This window comes from Mustela nigripes, chromosome 6 (genome assembly GCF_022355385.1).
Source record: "Mustela nigripes isolate SB6536 chromosome 6, MUSNIG.SB6536, whole genome shotgun sequence".
NCBI lineage: Eukaryota > Metazoa > Chordata > Mammalia > Carnivora > Mustelidae > Mustela > Mustela nigripes.
The window spans coordinates 53,894,137-53,917,090 of NC_081562.1; the positions used below are offsets into that span (position 1 = coordinate 53,894,137).

Here is a 22,954-nt window from a genome sequence, read left to right on the forward strand (position 1 = left end):
TTGCATCCATCTTCCCCTGATTCAATTCTGACTGATTACATTACCACTCTTGTTGTTTAGCCCTCATTTGCAGTCCCTATAAGGGTGAGGACAAACCAATTTATTTGGAAATATGAGTAAAATTCACTTTATTGGGAACTTTACAATAATATTATGATTTGTAATATATATATATAATTTATTTTAGTGAATTGCAAAATCTTAAGAAATGTGTAATATGTACCCGAGTATATATATTTTTTTACTTTAATATAAATAAATCTTGAAAAACAGTCCAACAACACCAAGGGTGAAACCTCATGTACAAAGTAAATTTTGTATGATTATAACACATCGATGGATATTCATTTTTGGTCATAAAAGAACCATTCTAGTGAGGGATGTTGATAATGGGGGAGAGGCAGGTGTGTGGACAGGGGCAATAGAAGAAAACTCTGTAACTCCCTCTTAATTTTGTTGTGAACATAAAACTTCTCTAAAAATATATCTGAAAAATATTCTGAGACAATAATTGCATGGCTTTTGGAGAAATGAGAAACATGTTCTTTATATATGGTAGCATAGCGTTATACCAAAATTAGGTAACTAAAATGCCTGGTGCTTACAAATGTAGGTTTTAATTTCTAAACAAGATGCAGAAAAAACTTTCTCCAGTCCAAAATTGAAATATGGACAAACCCGGTCACTCTCTGATGATACTGCCAACCTGAAATATGAGAATTATACCTCATTAATCTTACCAATATATACCTTATATACCACAATATTTTGATGAATTAACAATTTATTTCAATTAATAGTTGTATACCTCAATCAGAATATTTCCCATATAATTTACTATGAAAACACTTCAACACTTGTGTTTATATAATTGTTCACATATTGCTGTTTTTTATTGTAAGATTAATTCTTTTAAGGTACAAAATACAAAAGTTCTTAAGAAACTTACGCTTTGGAAGAGAAAGTTGAGTGTTTTGGCCACACAGATGGATTATTATTGCTTTTCTGGGAGACTCCAAGCCATGAAGAAGAAATGAAGAGGCCTAACAAATGCTGTGAGAAAACAAATTTTATTAGACGTCAAATAGAAGCTCTTATATTCATTTGAATTTTGTAGTAACAAAGTTAATTCTTGCCTTATAGAATCTTTCAAATTTTAATGTTACACAGTAGACATGTTATAAAACTACCTTATAAGTAGGAGTAAGAGAAGATAACAAAATTACAAAGATAACAATTTCAGGGTTCTGAAAATTGATAAAAGCTCCATAATTCATGAAATATTTACAGTGGAAAAAAAACCCTAGATATTCAAGTAAGAAGCATTTTATTTGTTGCTTAGGATTGTTATTGTCTGGGATTGCTTTGTGGCTCCCCACCTGCCCACCTCAGCTCAATGATCAAGACAAGTGGTAGTTTTTACAGTTTGGAGAAGCTGCAGAAAGCACTGGTGTTGGTGCCACAGGAGACTTGATGAGCAGTGGGGAAGAGAGTGAGAGAGCCCATCGACTTTTCAGCTCAATGTGATTATTCTGCTTGGTAATGAATGAGAAAAATGTATACTTTTACTAGTCTGAGGTTGTGGTTTTGTGTCAAGAACTGTGATGCCCCCCCATAAATATAATTTTGTGTCAATCACTGTGCCCCCCCCCCGTAAATATAATAAGAAGGTATGATGAAGTGTGACTGAAGAGATAACATGAGCTCTCTACACACTCCTGACTGATGGAAAAAAATATGTGCTTGGGGAGAGGAGACCAAAAATTAAAAAGATCCTAGTAGAAAGTAAATGTGAAGAAGATTTAAGAACTGCTATAAAGTTATGAGGACTCTCCACACATGTGTGCGTGTGTGTGCACACACACATTCACACACACACACACACACACACACACACACACATCACCTGAGAGAGGGTGGAAGTCCTAGTGACTTGTGGCATTTTAACACAGTCTTTAAAAAAAAAAATAGTGGTTGACATCTAAGCTAAAAATCACAAGGATCATACCCAGGAGGATAGGTTAAAAAATAAAAATAAACAAGATGAATATGGAAATACTAAACAAAAATATCAGGAGACCAACTTAAGATAAGTTGGTTTATGCAAGTTGGTTTATGCAAACTTGTAAGTTTATGCAACTTACAAGAAAATAATAAATCTAAGAAAAATGAAATTGAATGTTCACTAAGCTACATTATCAAAAATGTCTTTCAAAAAATTAAAAAATGGGGCAGCTGGGTGGCTTATTCGGTTAAGCAACTCTTTTTTTTTTTAAGTTAACATTTCTTTTTTTTTTTTAAATTTCTTTTCAGCGTAACTGTATTCATTGTTTTTGCACCACACCCAGTGCTCCATGCAATCCGTGCCTTCTCTAATACCCACCACCTGGTTCCCCCAACCTCCCACCCTCTGCCCCTTCAAACCCCTCAGATTGTTTTTCAGAGTCCATAGTCTCTCATGGTTCACCTCCCCTTCCAATTTCCCTCAACTCCCTTCTCCTCTCCATCTCCCTTGTCTTCCATGCTATTTGTTATGCTCCACAAATAAGTAAAACCATAGGATAACTGACTCTCTCTGCTTGACTTATTTCACTCAGCAGTGAGACTCTTCCAGTCTCATCCATGTTGCTACAAAAGTTGGGTATTCATCCTTTCTGATGGAATCATAATACTCCATAGTGTATATGGACCACATCTTCCTTATCTATTCGTCCATTGAAGAGCATTTTGGTTCTTTCCACAGTTTGGTGACCGTGGCCATTGCTGCTATAAACTTTGGGGTACAGATGGCCCTTCTTTTCACTACATCTGTATCTTTGGGGTAAATACCCAGGAGTGCAATGGCAGGGTCATAGGGAAGCTCTATTTTTAATTTCTTGAGGAATCTCCGCACTGTTCTCCAAAGAGGCTGCACCAACTTGCATTCCCACCAACAGTGGAAGAGGGTTCTTTCTCCACATCCTCTCCAACACATGGTGTTTCCTGTCTTGCTAATTTCGGCCATTCTAACTGGTGTAAGGTGATATCTCAATTTGAATCTCCCTGATGGCTAGTGATAATGTTCATCATCACTAGCGATTAAGCAACTAACTCTTGATTTTGGCTCAGGTCGTGATCTCAGGGTCCTGGGATCAATCCCCACATCAAGTTCCACGCTTAGCATGGAGTGTGCTGGGGTTTTTCTCTGTCCCTCTCCCTCTGCTCCTCCCGCTATTTGCACTCTCTTTATCTCTCTTGCTCTGTCTCTAAAATAAGATAAATATATCTTTAAAAGGAATTAATACATACAAAGTCCATGAAAATATCTTCCATGCTAAGAGAAAGCATATGCCAACAGAAATTTCTACTGGGATAAGATGTTACATTTATTAGAAAAAAAGTATTTTAGGGGCGCCTGGGTGGCTCAGTTGCTTAACCATTGCCTTCAGCTCAGGTCAGTATCCCAGAGTCCTGTGATTGAGTTCCATATCAGGCTTCCCCTGCTCTACAGGGAGCCTGCTTCTCCTTCTCCTTCTCCTTCTGCCTGCCACTCCCCCTGCTTGTGTTCTCTCTCTTTCTCTCTGTCAAATAACAAAATCTTGAAAAAATTATTTTAAAGTGATATTTACAAATATATGTAAATTATAAAGAAACAGTGTTCAAATAATTAAGTGAATATATGATGGCAGCAATATAAGAGTAACAAGTATCAACAGAATAATAAAAATATATGAATAAACCCCAGAAAATTCTGAGTTTATGAATACATATTTGAAATGAAAAGTTCACTTATTAGCTTTACAGAATATGTGATGTGCAGAAGAAAAAGTTGGTGAAATTGAGAAAGGTATAACAGAATTTATTCATCCTATAGAATGAGAGAAAAAAATTAATAGAGTTCATAGATCTTCAAAAGAGCTTCAGGAAATCCAGAAGATCTGAGTACAAACTGAGAACCACAGAGACAGAAAAAAAGCAGAACAACAATATTAAGTCACAATGAACAAAAAACTTATTAAATACCACTTTAAAAATATTTATGGAAACCACAGGCTAGAAAACTAATAGGATGATTACATACAAATCCACATCTCAAGATGTCATAATGATACCACCAAAAATCATTTTCAAACACAAAGTAATGCTCTTGAGGGAACAGGATGGATTATGAGGTGACTTAAGTCAGTGTGAACATCAGGGAATGGGTGATAATATCCTCCACCTCTAGCAGCCTTAGACCACATTATCTACCACAGAATCCATATCTGCCCTGTGCCACTTCCAGCCGGTGATGGGAGAAGAATTAGGCACAAACAAGTCAGCTGCAAGAGACTGGGAGCAGCGGACAACAGTCGAAAAGGACTGCTGCCAGTCTCTTGGAGCTGACTTGTTTGTGCCTAATTTTTCTCTCGTCGCCGGCTGGAAGCGGCAAGTGGCGCCTGAACAGGGACCAGACCAGACCCGATCTGATCAGAAATAAAACAGGAGAAGAAGCCCCAACGTGAGTTTTGCACAGCCGTGCCATTTTCCCACTGGTGGGTTGTGGGCCATTATCGCAGGGTATGGGTAATCTAGAGAGCAGAAACGGTTATCGCCTTTATGTTTATTTATTGAGAAGGCTCCAGAAAGCGGGAGGAGCAAAAGTCAGCGAGGGCCAACTTATGGAGCTTTTAAAGGTAATTAAAGAACATTGCTCCTGGTTCCCTGTATTAGGGACTTTAGATTTACAAACATGGGGAAAAGTAGGTCACGAATTAAAACCTTTGTATACTAAAGGAAAGGAAATTCCAGTTACTATATGGCCTACTTGGACCCTCATTCGCTCCGTTTTGGAGCCTTTACAAACCCCTGATTCGGAGAGCGATAATGAATGTTCAGGAGAAAGTGAAAAAGAGGAACATGAACATGCCATCCAGGAGGAGAAAGAAACTATTAAGGCCACCAGAAAGGAATATAGAAAGGAGGAAACTCCTCCTCCTCCTCCAATAACAGAACAAAAGGTGCCCACGGCACTGTCGCCAACAGCTCTGCTGTTCTATAAGAAGGCACCATTTAATGAAAAAGATGAAAAGTACATGCTATCTGCTGTTCAGAAAGGCCTCCTTGAAGCACAGAGAGCGGGAGACCTAGATGTCTTACATTTTAATTTCCCAGTTATTATTACAGAACATGTTGTTCCAGGACATGATCCTAACAACCCTAATGGTATATGTCCTAACAACCCTAATGGTATCTATGAGGCCAAGCATGAGCAATTTCCCTTCAAATTATTGAAGAAACTAAAACAGGCAGTACAAAACTATGGGGCTAATTTTTCATTTACAATGGGAATCATTCAAGGCATCGCAGAAGGCAATCGACTTATTCCGACGGATTGGTCATTGCTAGCAAGAACAGTTCTATCTCCAAGTGAGTTCTTGCAGTTCAAAACATGGTGGCAAGATCAAGCAGAAATAGCAGCTGCCCATAATAGAGCTTATAACATTCCTATTTCCATAGAACAGCTCATGGGTCTTGGACCATGGGCCCAGGTTCAAGACCAGGTATTAATGAATGATCAAGCTGTTGAGCAGCTCTGGCGTTGCTGTTTGAGAGCATGAGAAAGAATAGAATCTCAGGGAGATAAATGCTCTTCTTTTCAAAAAGTGGTACAGGGTCCAAGAGAGCCCTATACTGATTTTATTGCAAGATTACAGAGGCTGTCAGAAGACAGATAAATAATCTTGAGGCTGAGGATACCATTATGCAACTGTTGGCTTATGAGAATGCTAATTCTGATTGTAAGAAGTTGCTAGCACCCTTTAAAGGCAAGGGAACATTGACAGATTATATTAAGCTATGCCAAGGAGTAGGAACAGAAACCTATAAAGCTGATTTGTTAGCTCAAGAAATGGCTGCTCTGACCACAGGAAAATTTAAAGGACAGTGTTTCAACTGTGGGCAAGCAGGGCATACTAAAGCTCAGTGTAGGCAAAGAGGAAAATTCCCTCTGCAAAATGTAAAATAAAACACCTGGTCTCTGTATGTAATGTAAAAAGGGAAACCATTGGGCGAGTCAGTGTCGTTCTAGAGTTGGCAAGGATGGATACCCCTTTCAGGGAAACTTATTTCAGTGCAAGCCCTCAGCCCCGAAAAACAAGAGGGCCAATTCTCCCATAACACCCAGCTTTCAGACAAATGTATCATTTTAAATTTATTACATGCCCCACCTGGTAGTGCTGGATTAGATCTCCCCATCCCCAGAGATGATCTTTTAATGCCTACCAAGCTTCCCGTTAAAATTCTAATTAACATTTATGGCCCTCTATCAAAGGGGACCACTGGGTTACTTTTGGGAAGATCAAGCCTTACTTTAAAGCGAGTGCTAGTTCATACTGGTGTTATTGATTCAGATTATACTGGTGAAATTTCAGTGGTGTTAACTACTGTGGCGCCATACCGTTTTCAAAAAGGAGACTGCATTGCTCAGTTGTTGCTTTTACCCTATCTCTGGGGTCAATCTAAAAATAAATAAAGAAACTCCGATGGGTTTGGGTGTACTGGAAAGGCAGGAGCATATTTGACTGAGAAAATATATCAAGAAGACCAATTTGTCATCTTAAAATACAAGGAAAGAAATTTTCAGGTCTAATTGATACTGAAGCTGATGTGTCTATCATAAGCTCATTACACTGGCCTAAGAAATGGCCATGCAATTCCTCTCCTGTTACTATTACAGGATTAGGACAGACTGGCAATGTGCATCAAAGCGCCAGTATTCTTTTCTGTGAAGGCCCCGAGGGTCAAAAGGGTTATCTACAACCATATATTGTAGACTTACCCATTAACATTTGGGGGCGAGACTTACTAAGTCAATGGGAAGCCTCTCTGGTTTTACCTTCCCCTAAGCAGGATTCCCAGATTTTTCACTGAGGGCCACTGCTCCTGAACCCATTAAGTTAAATTGGAAGGATGACAAACCGGTTTGGGTGGAGCAGTGGCCCTTACCACAAGAGAAATTACTTATTTTGCAAGCCTTCGTGGAGGAACAGATAGAAAGAGGACATATTGAAGGATCTCATAGTCCTTGGAATTCGTCAGTTTTTGTTATTAGGAAAAAAATCAGGGAAATGGAGACTTTTAACAGACCTATGTGCAGTTAATTCTACTATCTAACCCATGGGGTCTCTCCAACCTGGATTGCCTTCGACTAATCTAGTCCCACATGAATGATCAATAGTAATCATAGATATACAGGGTTGCTTTTATACTATACCACTTGCTAAGGAAGACTGTCCTCGTTTTGCTTTTACTATTCCCAGTATAAATTTAAAAGAACCAGCCAAACGATATCAGTGGAAAGTTCTTCCACAAGGAATGCTGAATAGCCCCACTATCTGTCAGGAGTATGACAAAACTTATACAGACAGTTAGAGATCAATTTCCACAAGTTTATCTTATCCATTGTATGGATGATATATTATGTTCAGCCTCCGATAACATGCAATTGCAGGATGCATTTAGAATGCTTCAAATGCAATTTGAGAAATACAAACTAATTATAGCTCCAGAAAAAATACAAGTTACCACACCTTTCTCGTATTTGGGGTTCATTATGGACAGGACGTCAGTTAAACCCCAAAAAGTTCAAATCCGTAGAGATAAAATTACAACCTTGAATGATTTGCAAAAGTTATTGGGAAACATTAATTGGATAAGACGTAAAATTGGAATTTCCACATATGCTTTACAGCATCTTTTTGCCTCTTTAAAGGGGGATCCTAATTTAAACAGCCCCAGGACCCTATCAAAAGAGGCTTTAAAAGAATTACGGTTTGTTGAAAGCCAGATTCATTCAATGCAAACGGACAGAGTTCAACCTGGAATACTGATAAATCTTCTCATTTTTCATACCCCACATACACCCACTGGATTAATTATCCAGGAAAAATTAATTGTAGAATGGATCTTTCTCCCAAATAATACTGTTAAAACACTCATTATCTATATATACCATATTGGCAATATTATTCAATTAGGAAGGAAAAGAACTCAGCAAATACAGGGGTATCATCCACAGGTTATTGTTCTGCCTTTATATAAGGCACAAATTGAAATTGCATTCCAAAATAATTTAAACTGGCAAATTGTTCTTAGTGGCTTTACTGGAGACATTTCTTCTCATTATCCCTCTTTACCTATTGTTTCCTTTTTAGAATTACTTCTAAAATCCAATAACAGATGCCCCTACTTACTCTTCTGATGGCTCTGTTAAAGGTAAAGCTTGTTATTATGGTCCTACTTCAAAAGTCATATCTACTACTTGTCTTTCAGCGCAAAATCAGAATTAATGGTGGTTATTGCATTGTTTCAAGATATTTCTTCTGCATTTAATCTGCCATCTGATCTGTTATATACAGTGTATGTTTTGCAGCTATTGAAACTGCTACTATTTCTACTTCTGATGTCTCCCTCCATTCATTATTTTATCATTTGCAATCCCTTATTCACCAGTGCTCTGCTCCTTTTTATGCTACTCATATCTGAAGTCACACTGGCCTTCCAGGGCCATTAGCTAGAGGTAATGAAATAGCTGATTCTCTCATTTGCTCAGCTTTTCAGGAAGCCTCCAATTTTCACTGTCTTACGCATGTTAATCAAAAAGGACTTCGGCATAAATTCCCTATTATTAAGGAGCAAGAAATTCTATTGTCCCCTCCTGCCCTTCTTGTGCTGCCATCAATCTGCCTACACAGCCAGCGGGTATCAACCCACGAGGCATAACAGCCAATGAGATATGTCAGATGGATGTTACTCACATCCCTTCATTTGGGAAACAACCTTTTGTTCGTGTCACTATAGACACATACTCCGCTTCATATGGGCTACAGCTCAAACAGGAGAAACTGCTGCACATGTTATCAGACATCTCCACTCTGCTTTTGCAGTCATGGGAATGCTTAAAGCCATAAAAACTGATAATGCACCTGCTTATGTTTCCTATAAGTTACAGTCCTTCTTTAAACTATGAAATATTAAACATTCCACTGGCATCCCATATAATCCTCAAGGTAGAGGAACTGTCAAACGGGCTAATCAAATATTAAAATTACAGCTTCATAAACATAAGTAAATACATGGTTCTCCTCAAGAGGTATTAGCGCAACTTTTATTTACTCTTAATTTTTTGAATCGTGATGATAAAAACACTGAAGCAATAGAAAGACATAAAAATATATGTTTATAAAAAATAAAAAATTAAAAAAAAGAAAGACATTTTAGTAAACTAAAACAAGATAAAATTTATCCTCCAATCTGGTGGAAAAATATTATTTCTGGTAACTTAGTTACCTGGGGAAAGGGATATGCATGTGTATTACCCAATGGGGCTGTCGAGCCCATGTGGGTGCCCTCTCATTTTATAAAGGTTCGTCATGAACAAGAAGTTCAAATTCGAACCGGTCTCACCTATCATCAACTTCGAGAATCTCACCTTAAAGAACACTCAGGTCACGTTACCTGGGACAGACAGAGCAAAGATTCCAACTTGGGGCCAGATAAAGAAACTGACCAAGAAAGCAGAGGAAGTTCTGGAGAGTGAGGAACATCCTCTCACCCCTAACAACATGGTGGTAACTATTATGGCTCTCATCACGGTAGCCATAAGTCATCCTGGATGTTATGCACAAATAAATAACTTTACTTATTGGGCTTATATATCCAATCCTCTTCTGCTCCGTCCGGTAGAGTGGGGAGAAGATACAATACCAATTTATTTGAATGCTTCAAAATGGGTACCTGGAATTTTGGATCCTAGATTGCCTCTATTGCCCTCAGAGGAGGGAACAAATATTAATCTTACTTTTGGATATCAGAATAGGCCAATATGTATTGGCAATCATTCCAGTTGTCTTGTCCCTGCACACTATTTCAGACAGGAGGGGGTAACATCAGCCAAAGAAACACAAAGCTGCAGGTCCTACATCCTCTATGGAACCAAACTTCAAAATACACCCAGACACATAGTTCATGTATATTCGTTTTGATAAGGGTGCCAAGTCCATTCAATAGGGAAAGGTTGGAATCTCATAAATGATGCTGGGAAATTTACTATCCACATGCAAAATAATGAAGGTGGAGGTTACCATTTACACTATGCACAAAAATTGACTCAAAATGGACTGAAGACTTAATCCTAAGATGTAAAACTATGACATTTCTTAAAGAGATCATGGAGAAAAGTAAACATCATATTAGGCAATGATTTCTTGGGTATATCACCAAAATCATAGACTGCAAAGGAAAAGCTCACTGTAGGCAAATGTAGAACATCAAAACATTTTTGTGCATCAAAGGGCATGACCAAAACAATGAAAAGACATAATGGGGAAAAATGTTTGCAAATCATACATCAGACAGGGGTTCACATCCAAAATATATAAGGAATCCTACAGGTTAGTAACAAAAACAAAACCAAATAACCCAATTAAAAAATGGGCAAAAGAATTAAATACGCATTTTGTCCATGAAAATAAAAAGTGAAAAGGCTTATGAAAAGATGCTCAGTATCCCTAATGATCAGATAAATGCAAATAAAAACCACAATGAGATATTTCTTCATACTCCGTAGGATGGAATCTATCAAAGAAAAAAAGTGTCAGTGAGAAGGTGGAAAAAGAGGACCCTTGTACACTGTTGGAAGTACAAACTGGTCAGCCATTATGAAGAAGAGTATGGAACTTCTTGAAGAAATTAAAATAGGATTACCATATGAATCAGCAATCCCACATGTAGGAAAATATCTAAAAGAATTGGAAGCAAGATCTCAAAGAGCTCTCTGGGCACCCATGCTCACTGCTGCATTATTCATAAAAGCCAAGTGGTAGAAGCAGGCCACGTGCCCACTGAGGGAGGCAGGAATCAAGAAAACATAGGACACACATAACATAATAATATTCAACCTTAAAAAGGAAGGAAATCGTATCACATGGGTGAAACTGCAGGCTGTTATGCTCAGTGAAATAAGCCAGTCTCCCTCTCTCTCTCTCTCTCTCTCTCTCTCACACACACACACACACACACAAAATACATGATTCCACTTATATGAAGTATCTAAAGCAGTCAAGCTGAGAGAAACAGAAAGAAGAATGGTGGTTGAGGGTAAAGTACAGAAGGGAAATTATTGTTTAATGAGTAGAGAGTTCCAGTTTGAGAAGGCGAAAGTTCTAGGGATCTGTTGGGCAACAATGTGAATATACTTATCACTCCTAAACTGTGTGCTTAAAGTTGGTGAAAATGTGTGGTATATTTAAATGTAATGTAAGATGTGAGAGAGTGTATGGTTCCCACCATATGACAGCATGGAAAAAAACAAAACTCTGGAGACATTGAAAATCGGTTAATGGTGTTTTGTGGGGAAGGGAGGATGGATAGGTGGAGCACAGAGGATTCAAAGCAACAAAACTATTCTGTATAACTTCACAATGGTTGGTACTTGTCAGTACATATTTCTTCAAACTCATAAACTGCACAATATCAAGAAGATACCTCAAAGTACACTATGGCCTTTGCATGACAATGAGGTGTCAATATATTTTTATTAACTGTATTAAAAGAACCACTCCACTGAGGGATACGGAAAATGAGGAAGTCTACCCACTGTGGGTGTACAGACTCAAAGACAGTAGGAGAATACAAGAAATCTCTGTGCTTTGTCTCTGATTTCCTGTGAACCTAAAACTGCACTAAGAAAACAGTATATTTCTTAACATGAATAACGTGGTAAATTTTACATTATGTGGGTTTTTTTTTTTTTGCTACAATTTATAAAATAAAAGGCAAATATGCAAAAAGGGTGATCTTGACAACAGGCGGAGAAAACTAATTCTTATATTTAGGAAAATAACAATATGATTAACAGGTGAATTCTCAACAGTAACAAGGAGGAATAAGAGACAAGGCAGGTCAAATCAAGAGCTGAAATACGAAAAGAAGAAGAAACAAAACAACTTCTCTCCCACACAAAACCCCCATATAAACACACAAAAAGAAAAAGACTTTTCAGATATGTATTGTAAATTCAACAAAACCATCTTTCAAAAAAGAGGGTGCATAGAGGCACCTTGAGTGTGGGTCTCTTGATTTTTGGCTCGAATTATGATATCAGGGTCCTGGGATTGAGTTCCATGATAAGCTCCTTGCTCAGTGGGAACTCTGCTTGAGGATTTTTCTCCCTCTCGCTCTGCCCTCCCACATTCACACTTGCTCCCTCTCCTTCTCTGTCAAATAAATAAACAAATCTCTAAAAAGGAATAGAGGGTGCATAAAGACCCCAGGACACAAAACTTAAGAAAATTTCTACTTAGTAGACCTGCTATCCAAAAATATTCTTCAAGTTAAATGCAAATGATGGCAGATGGTAATGCATATACATGAGAAGGAATAGATCAGCAGAAATAGTATGTTGGTAAATTTTAAAATATGTTTATGTATTTCAACTCTTAATTGCTTTAAAGGATAAGATTATTTAAAGCCATCATTATAACAATATATAGTTGGATGTATATCATATACCTTATTATTTTTAGCATTTGTTAATTTTTTTGTGTAAAGTCACCTTAAATGCTTCATTTCAAATCATTAACATGAAATCATGAACAGAGTGTAGGAAAACACATGCATGATGGGTGTTCAGAAACCAGTACTAGCTCGCTTCAGTACAACATGGTTGGAAGTACATGTTTTCCAATCTTTCTGAAAGTAGAGTGTTCAATGAAACATTTCCAAATGTTGTAAATATTGTCTATGTTGAAATGGTGTAAATAGAAGAAGCAATTACCATTATTATACATGGAAAATTTGTTCAGCATTCCCTGATCCAAAAAATAACTTCTCAGGTTTTTCTTATACTTTAAGACACATTTTGCTAATGCATGCATAAAATAAATTGAAATGAAGCATAGATGCTGAAAAACACCATTCAAAGTTATGCTTGATACTGAGATGCTGAGTATCGTTTCTTAGGAAGGAACCTGATGGGGTCCCTCTCACTACTTGGGGTGTGTGCTGCCTCTGTAACAGCAAACCCAGCACTGAACACAATTTTCATTTTTTGCCGTTTTCCCTAAAAACAAAAATCCCCTTCAGATTTCTGTTGCTCGGGGAAAACTGCCACTAACATAGGTCTTTCATAAAAGCAAAGTGACATTACACAAATTTTTGATAAGTTGAGGTATACCTGTAATAATTAGGATCAGGAAATGGGTTATGTTACTGTTCATTTAATATATCTTATCAGAATTTAGTCAGAATTCATTTGAAGTAAATGGCGACCAGTTAATAACATGTGTGTAAAGAGTCCCATCAGTAAGATGGAGAACTAGAATGTCCCAATGTTTATCTGTCTCACAACAAACAATAAGAATAATTACTAAACAGCTTCAAACTAAATACAACTCAGGAAAATCTCTAAACCAAAAACCAGCAAGAAACCTGATAGAGTTCAAAAGTCCAGGATGACGCCATAGAGAGTAAAGCAAGAATTTTGACTGTATCACCGAACCCTTTAGCTGAGAGTGATTGAGCCCTGCAGGAATCCCCTCAGAGGAAGTCACCACATGGAGAGAAAGAGAGCGGGAGACTCCAGGAAGTTTCACCTTTAGGGACGTCTGTGGCTTTTGCATCAAAAGTGCCCACCAATGCTGATCCTGATTGATGGAACACCCCAGAGGGCCTTACACTGCATCTACCCCAGAGGCTGGAGCTGTTGCTACTGCGAGACATGACTTCAGGGACCCTAGTTGTTACTCTTAGGTTTGGGCAGATGCTGCTGCTGTGCTGAGTCCCATCCACTGGGTCCATGTCAAGCGTCTGGGTCTTCACTGTAAAGGTGCTCCTGCTGCTCTGAACCACACCCCTATCCCAGGCTTGGACTCTGAACTGCCATTGCTAATACCAGGTTGCTGCTACTTGGACATTTTCCTTCACCTAGTTTAAGGCAGTTTAAGTGACCCATCATTGCTAGTGGCAAGCTCCGACTGTCTTGACCCCATCTTTTAGGTGCCCATAGCAGGGCTCTGAGTCCTTATTACTGATACCATACTGCCGCATCCCAAGACACTCAGTTCTCATTTCACAACCTAAACTACCATTGCAAGAGCTCCATCCCAGCTCCCTCAGTCCTGACACATGGCTATGACTGGCCAGCACTCGGTCAAGGTGTAATCTAACATAATCATTGTGATCATACTGCAATACACAGTGTATCAAATGAACACAATGTATGTCTAAAATACATAGAATGCATTATGTAAACTATATCTCAATAAAACCAGACATAAGCTATATTTGTGATACCTACACCAACTACCAAGGAAATAGCTTAAGAATATAGCTAAGACATTAATAGAAGAATTAAAATGGAACACTAAAATAATATATATTTAATTCAAAAGATATCACATAATGTGGAAGAAACCAAGAGATTAATACATAATAAATAACAAATGTCAGACTTAAATCCAACTAGCCCAATATTCACATTAATGTAAATTAAATAAATATTCTAATGAAAATATAGAAGTTGTCATCCCAAACAAAAAAGGAAGATCCATCTATATGCTTTCTGTAACAGACACACTTTAGAATCAAAGGCACAAATAGGTGTAAGAAAAGATTAGAAAAATATACCCCTGACAAACAGTAACTGTGTATGTGAGCAAAGAGGGCTATCTTAATACCTAAGTAGCTGTTAAAATAAGAAATATTATTAGAAATTAAAAGAAACATTTCAACATGTTAAGGCTCTCAATATAAGAGGAAGATAAAGCAATGATAAACATAGATTATTCACCTGACAACAGAATCCAAGCCTCAAACACATGAAATAGAAAGTGACAGATTTGGAAGGATAAATAATTCAATGAGCATAGTTGAAGATTTAAAAGCTCTTCTGTCAGTAGTGAGAGAACAGCTAGTCAGAAAATCAGGAACCCTATGGAAGTCTGTTCTGTAAGAACCGGTTTTACATAACTGACATGTATAGAAAGGGGTCTAGGTCATAAACAGGGATGGAAATTTTCAAAGTATAGTGTCTGAAGACAAAGGAACATTAGAAGCAACAACAGAAGGAAATATGGGCTATTTTCAAACGTGGAAAAAGATACATTTCTGAAAAATCTCCAGTTCAAGGGTGAAATCTTTGAAAATACCCTTTACTGGATGATACTAACCTAAGAATACATCAAAACCTTATGTAGGATTGAATGTAGTGTTTAGAGACAATTTGTAGCTTTGTCATTTACACTCAAAAGGAAAAAATGTTATAAAAAGCCTGGTCTGAAGAGTTCCCTTTCAAGAAAATATAAAGAAAAGAACCAATTAGAACTACAGAGAAAGAAATAATAACATACATTTAGCTGAAAGATGATTGTGAGGTATGTATAGTAGAATAACTCAGGGAAGCCTCGAATGGATCAATACCCAAATATCCAAGGGCATCAGCAATAGGATGGATAAATACTTTGTAGTAGAATCAGGCAATAGATCAGAAATGAGTTTGGACAATTTGGAAACTTCATGCAACTCTATGGATGAATTGCACAAGTTTAGCTTCTCTTGAAAATATCAAAAATAAACTCTGCATACTATATGGTTCCATTTATATAAATGTCTTTTTTTAAATACAGGTAAGAACTTGAAAGGGACAATTTGCAGTGCTGCTAAAATTAATTTACACATTGCTGGTGATGGTGACACTTGAAAATGCAGCCATCAGGTGGCAAGTGTCCCATGGGCATCCATCTGTAAGTACATTATATCACAATAAAATTACCACAAGAGAATATTATGAAAACGTGCACAACTATTTAAAACGGGATTTTCATAAAATTGAAAAAATCCTAGAAATACAACTTGTGAAGACTGAAACAAAAAGAAATAAAAATATCAAGTGTCTTATAACTCCTAATACATTTTTATCTGTCATTCTGAAAGCTTTCCACACTCAGTGACAGAATATTGAGATGTTTATGAATGAAGAAAATGTAAGGCAATTAAAAACCAAAGACCCCTTGTAGGGTAGAAAAAGAAGCTAATAGAATATGTGATATGTGCATTTTTTTTGGACTCCTATGTTTTTTTTAAATTTATTTTTTATTTTCAGCATAACAGTATTCATTATTTTTGATGGGAATATTTAAAAAATGAAATTATGTGTCAGTGGCAATAATAAATATATTCAGACAATATATAAAAATAATGGATTATGACATAAGTAGATTTATTAAAGCAATACCATCCTGGATTTACATTTACAATTCCATCAGCTTAGTCTGTCATATTAGCAGAGTAAACAAGGTCAAATAATGTGACATCTGTGGTGCAAAAGGCTACAGATAAAACTAATGTTCATTCTTTTTATTTTTTTATTTTTTTTAATATAATTTTTTATTTTTTATAAACATATATTTTTATCCCCAGGGGTACAGGTCTGTGAATCACCAGGTTTACACACTTCACAGCACTCACCAAAACACATACCCTCCCCAATGTCCATAATACCACCCCCTTCTCCCAAACCCCCTCCCCCCAGCAACCCTCAGTTTGTTTTGTGAGATTAAGAGTCACTTATGGTTTGTCTCCCTCCCAATCCCATCTTCTTTCATTTATTCTTCTCGTACCCACTTAAGCCCGCATGTTGCATCACCACTTCCTAATGTTCATTCTTAATTTTAAAATAGCTTTACAAAGATAGAAATAAATATGAAATGATTCAATGATCCAGAATATATATGATAACTCTGAAAAAGAACTATTATAAACCCACTGTTTAAAAAAGAGGTTGTTTTTAAAGTGTGATATTGACATAAAAATACATAATGATATTAATAAAATAGATTATAAAGTGCAAAACTATACCCACATACAAATGGAATGCAGGTTTCAACAACATTGCAGTCATTCAGTGGAGAAAGTAAGTTTTTTCAGCATATGTTGTGAAAACAATGGAGTATCAATATTACTAATAAATATATACTTTATACTATGTACAAAAATATTAAAAATTGATCATCCTTAAGTGTAAATGATAAAATTTCAAGAAGATGGATGAGAAAAAAAATGCCTGACCTAAAACTGGGCAGACATTTCTCAGAACACCAAAAATATGATCCATGAAAGAATAAATTGATGAAGCGTGGCTCATCAGGATAATTTCTACTTTTTGAAGAGAAAAGAAAGACAAGTCATAGACTTGGAGGAAATATTTGTATATCATACATCTAATAAAAAGCCTTGCTGTCAAGATATAAAAAGAATTCTCAAAATACAGTAACAGAAACTAAAAATATAATAAGCAAAATATTTCAAGAAATGACTTCATCAAAAAATGTGTATGGGTGGCAAATGAGTACAGTGAAAGAAGTCCAACAATATTAGTCTTAGGAAAATTCATATTAAAACATCTGTAGATCAGACGTCCTCTTCCTTCTACTGAATATTGCTAAAACCCCTGGACTTTACATACAGGACAGCATACGAAGATTCAGAAAGATGATGAGAAAGCAGATAGACCTGCACACTTCAGACCCAAGGAATGACATGGCAATGAGCTCCCTAGAATTTCTCTTTCTTTTAGATGTCCCAGTCTGGTGCCAGAGAGGCTGACAACTCACAGACCCACGGGGTACAGGCAACAGCCCTCAAAATGTTTTTTTCTCTCTAGCAAAATAATGGAAGAAATGCATGCTAGAAAGACAGAAAAGTTTTAGACTAGTGCATTATCTCAATCAAATGCTTCAACTGTCCAGGAAAAATACTGCTCAGGAATGCAGGTGAATTATAGCATTCTCTGAAAAAGGAAAACTAAGAAAATGTGTCACCACCAGACTCACTCTGAATGAATTGCTAAAGGGAAATATCTAAACAGAAATTAAACAATGAAAGAAGAAATCTTGGATCATCAGGAAGAAAGGGACAATAAATTAAAGAATAGAACTACCATTAGGGCTAATGGACTTTCCTTCACCTCCTGTGATGTCTAAATTGTTTGATATTTGAAGCAAAATCATCGGTTGAAGCAAAATTATAACATCCATGATTCTCAGCATAAGTAGAGAAATATTTAAGACAATTTTAGTATAAATGGGACACAGTAAAGTACATAACAGAAAGTAAGGCTTTACATTTTACTGAGAGTGTTGTGGGTTGTGTAGACTGTGTAGACTGATATATGTGTATACAATTACCCATATAAACATATCTAATACCTATACTACTTATATAAAGTATGTTAGAGCATATATGGATGTATATTTATAACTTTATATGGATGTATAATTAAAGCTTTTATAAATTTAAATTTTTAAGTTTTAAAGATTTTTAAGTTTTAAGATAAAGTTTTAAAGTTTTTATCCACTTGGATCTTCTTAATTAGGTCATGACATAGAAAAGTATAACCTTCACTTTTATCTCATAGCATCGTAAATACATCACTAAAAATAAATTCCAATTGGATCATAAACCTTAAATACAGTTTAAAAAATAAAGAAATAAAGAAAAAGGTAAATCCAGGAAAGTCATGTAGGAAATTATATTCACGAACTTTGACTAACTTCTGAAATCAGTCCAAAGTACTCACTAACACCCAAATGATAAATTGGGTGATGGTAACATTATTTTTTTTTAAATTTAAATTTAATTGGCCAAGGTATAGTACATCATTAGTTTTTTTATTAAAATTCTGATCATAAAAAAACTTCAGTAAGAGTAAAAATGCAAGTCACAGTTATTTTCATCTCATAAACTCAAACAAGTGCTCATATCTAAAAGCATGATGAAAACTAATAAGGGAAAAGAAACACCATTTGGGAGAAATGGGCAAGGAATACACACAGGGATATAATGCTGTATTTCTACATTATTATTTTATTATGACAAAACATTTCTATTCCCTAATTATATTATATACTAAGTCATTATGTATAATAAATTATAAATATAATATATGGAAAAAATAGAAAAGGCTTTTCATAAAATAATTATTCATAGTGCTTTCATACTAAAGAGGAACTAAAATTCTGAGACTAGCTTTTAGAAGGTCCTATTCATATTAGACAGCAGTGAGCATTCATAAACTCTAGACAAATGCAATGGTATAGATGGATTACAATATCATGTGAGAGTGAAAGGAGACACCCATAAAAATACATACTCCATTATCCCATTGATGTAAGGTCTGAAAATAAACAAAGTTATTTCACATTATTAAAATGGGGAGGGCTGAGGCACCTGGGTGGCTCAGTGGGTTAAGCCTTTGCCCTCGGCTCAGGTCATGATCTCAAGGTCCTGGGATCGAGCCCGGCATCGGGAATCTCTGCTCAGCAGGAAGCCTGCTTCTCTTTCTCTCTCTCTCTGCCTGCCTTGTGATCTCTCTGTTTGTCAAATAAATAAATAAAAATCTTTTTAAAAATGGGTAGGGCTGATAGAGGCTTTAAACTTCTAATTCATGCTCTGATTTATAATTGCATGGTTCTAACTACTTTGTGAACAAGTTGCACAATCATATGTTTAGTTTCCTTGACATGTGATAAAATTAAACAATAAAGTTATTTCAGGAAAAAGAGCATTTATAGAAGCAGGGTTTTCTATGAAAAGCAAGAACTGGTAATTGTCAAGTGTACAATAAAAATTTAAAAATATAAATAAAATATCACAGAGTTAAACTATGGAATAGTAACAGACTTTAAATAAGCTAGAAATACATACACGAAGATGGATGAACTCTAAAATATAATATTAATTGATAAGCTTTTAATAAAATTTGGAAACATCTGAAATCTTACCAATTCTTCTTCATCCTCTATGGAGAACAGGGTAGAGTTCTCCAAAGCGCAGGCCGACAAACTCTCATTCCATGATTTTCTTTCGGTGCTAATGTAATAGCAATTGTTGGAATATGTCATCCACTCTTTTGGACAATGACCACAGTAATATGCTGGACAAAAATTATAAGATATTCTCCAAAAAGGTTCAAATATTAAAAAATGCAAATTGACAACTGACATATGTATATACATGTGTATATAACATATCCATGATCCCTCACAAGCTGGCAAAAATAAAACAAAATACACACGTGATACACTCAGAAGAGTGAGGCTTTTGCCCTAATATATGTGCTCATATAGAGCAAATACACACACACACACACACACACACACACACACACACACAAAATCTCTAAATGTCTTTTGAGTACTGAATAAAACAACTGTTTTGGAATTGTAGAATGGTTTATCTTTTATCATGCTATAGCAGGAGGAAATTTAAGATAATCAATAACTATGGGTATGATGATTTTGTAATTTTTTAAAGGTTTTATTTATTTATTTTATATATTTTAGTTTTTTAAAAGATTTTATTTATTTGTCAGAGAGAGAGCAAACAGAAGCGGGGCAGTGGCATGAGGAGGAAGAGGCAGGTTCCCCATGAAGCAGGAAGCCTGATGCTGAACTGGATCCCAGGACCCTGAGATATGACCTGAGCAGCTGTTAAGGCTGATACTTAACCAGCTGAGCCACCCAGGCATTCCATGGGTATGGTGATTTTAAATAGTATTTCATCATACTGTTTCATAAGTAATAGAAGTAATAATAATAAGTAATAATAAGTAACAATAAGCAATACTTTCCTATAATTATTATTTCTGAGAGTTTATTACATGATTTTCTAATTTGTTTTCCTCAAAAGAATCAATTATCAGGGGTGCCTGAGTGGCTCCGTGGGTTAAGCTCTGTCTTTGGCTCAGGTCATGATATCAGGGTCCTGGGATTAAGCCCACATCAGGCTCTTTGCTCAGCAGGGAGCCTGCCTCCCCCTCTCTGCCTGCCTCTCTGCCTACTTGTGATCTCCGTCTGTCAAATAAATAAATAAAAATTAAAAAAAGAATCAATTACCATCTTTTCCTAACCTAAGATAGAGATAAAATAGAAATTATACTAATAACAGAATTTTGAAAATTTTGTACCTTTCTGGATCCTAGTTTCCAGGGATGTTTTGTTCTGTTTCGGTCCTTCAGTAACTAGAAAAATTAAAGCAATACTCATACAAACTTAATATTAAACTAAATAAAACAGAATGATTTGAGTTTCTTGGTTTGAAAGTTGGTATATTGTTTAGAATTAGAAAATTCTATAATAAAATTGATTTTACCAGTAAGTGGTTAATGAAGTAATGAACATGTTGGGGGAAAAAACTCAAAAGCTTAAAGAACCAAAGCTCACCACTTTTTACAGCATTTTGTTCAAACAATCTCAAGAAGTAATTTGTATGTCTCTATAAGTTGCCTCCTATAACTTGCTTTTGAGGTATGAAGTCTGAATATATGTATAATACTCCCTATAATTATTCTATTATTTCTACGTTTGGCAAATTCAGAGTAACCATTCCACACTGAAAGCACACATGCATTAAAATGAGATAAGACAATACCATAGTACTGTGCAATATTTCGATTTACTGATGATCATTAAAGTGAAAAATTCTCTTTTAGACATTCAAACACTTACTTACTGGGAGTAACCGCTATTGTGACCATAGTGGACATTAAGATAAGGCAAATGATCCCCAGGACCCCAGCAATGAGCTTCCCTGGACATAAAGGTAAACAGTTGGAAGAGAAATGAAAATAATGAGAAAGGATGGGCAGAAATAATCTTTTAGGAACTGTACATACAAGAGAACCAACAAGATGCGCAGAGAATCATATAAAAACTTTCACTCCAAACCCATTATAATCTTCTCAGAATGTAACATTTCTGTGGCAGTAAATTTATTACCTCAGGAGATGTTGGTAAAGATTACAAATTACAACAAAACTGGAACAAAGTTAGTCTTCAGATATCAATTACAACACTATATTGCAACTTCAAGCTCTGATCTTCAGAAATGAAAAATAGGTGTCATTCCCCACTCATTCTCTGCACTTCTACTGCCCAACTGCACATCATAGTACATATACTACAGTTATACTGTGTGTGTATTACATGTTTTACCTTTGCAATGGGAGTTCTCGCTGTTCCTTTGAGGATTCTGAGAAGCATTTTGAAGATTTGAAGCGTCTTGAAGAGTTAATTCTGCATATGTTATTTCCTGCTCAGTTTCTGAAATAGGACTTTTAGTGCCCTTAGCTTTCACTTGCTGTCTTTTGGAACCCTTAACCTGACTGAGTTCTGCATAGGTAACTCCTTGGTTATTCATCTCTGCAGCTGCGTGGTGTCAGGCACAGGGCTGAATGGGACTGTACTGAAGGACTTGATGAACAGTGTATGTGATGAAAAGATTGCTGAGATAGTCACAGTGGGTGGAGTGTGTGGTGACTGGTAGTACTCATTTGCTGTTGAACAATGTAAAATCTGGTACTAATTTTCTTAGAGCATTTCATGATATAAGTTATTTTTACAATGATATTCTATGCTTGACACAATAGTATTAGTTGGAAAAGTGTAAAGCAATAAATTAGTGAAGAGGAAAAGAATTCAGGAATAATATTGTCCTTATTAGTTTAAGGTCAGAATCCCCTAAAACATTTCAACATTATTAGAATAACTGGTTTAAAATTAAAATGCCAAATTAGAAAAAAAAAAGTGCTGCATCAATTTTGGGGGGCAATTTTTATATCAGGTGTTGGTTAAAAATTGGTATTCTGAGATTGGGAATACAAGTTTAGTACATATAGGAATTTCCTGGAGTAAATTACTTTTATTTCAACAATTACATTTCTTTACCTAAAAGGTAATGCAGCCCCATCAAGTGAACTCTTATTTTGAATAATTATGGAGTTCTGAGAAATCATTAAATTTTAAAAGAAAGATTTTATATGTCACATGACACATTAAACTTTTCCAAAACCTGAACCATATTGAAAACAAAACAAAACAAAACAAAAAAACCCATATACATATTTAAAGATTATATTTATTTACTTGAGAGATAGAGA

General features: G+C 35.9%; 1 protein-coding gene across 1 annotated transcript; it reads right to left on the reverse strand.

The window, feature by feature from the left end:
* Window positions 1–223: 223 nt before the first annotated feature.
* Window positions 224–22,248, reverse strand: LOC132020598 (NKG2-A/NKG2-B type II integral membrane protein-like). The gene is made up of 6 exons (XM_059404740.1): window positions 22,011–22,248; window positions 21,529–21,606; window positions 20,984–21,037; window positions 19,800–19,951; window positions 950–1,053; window positions 224–706 (listed from the first exon to the last, which is right to left on the reverse strand). Exons 1-6 carry the CDS (start codon window positions 22,213–22,215, stop codon window positions 586–588), a joined length of 714 nt encoding a protein of 237 aa, XP_059260723.1. The 5' UTR covers window positions 22,216–22,248; the 3' UTR covers window positions 224–585.
* Between the last annotated feature and the right edge of the window lie 706 nt (window positions 22,249–22,954).

Excerpts from the sequence above, each read along its gene's own strand:
- LOC132020598 (XM_059404740.1), bottom strand. The coding sequence starts at position 22,215 with ATGAATAACCAAGGAGTTACCTATGCAGAACTCAGTCAGGTTAAGGGT. Across the intron at positions 21,607-22,010 it reads CGAGAACTCCCATTGCAAAG|GGAAGCTCATTGCTGGGGTC; the intron begins GTAAAACATGTA and ends CTTTATGTCCAG. Across the intron at positions 19,952-20,983 it reads GGAAACTAGGATCCAGAAAG|CATATTACTGTGGTCATTGT; the intron begins GTACAAAATTTT and ends ATTTTTGTCCAG.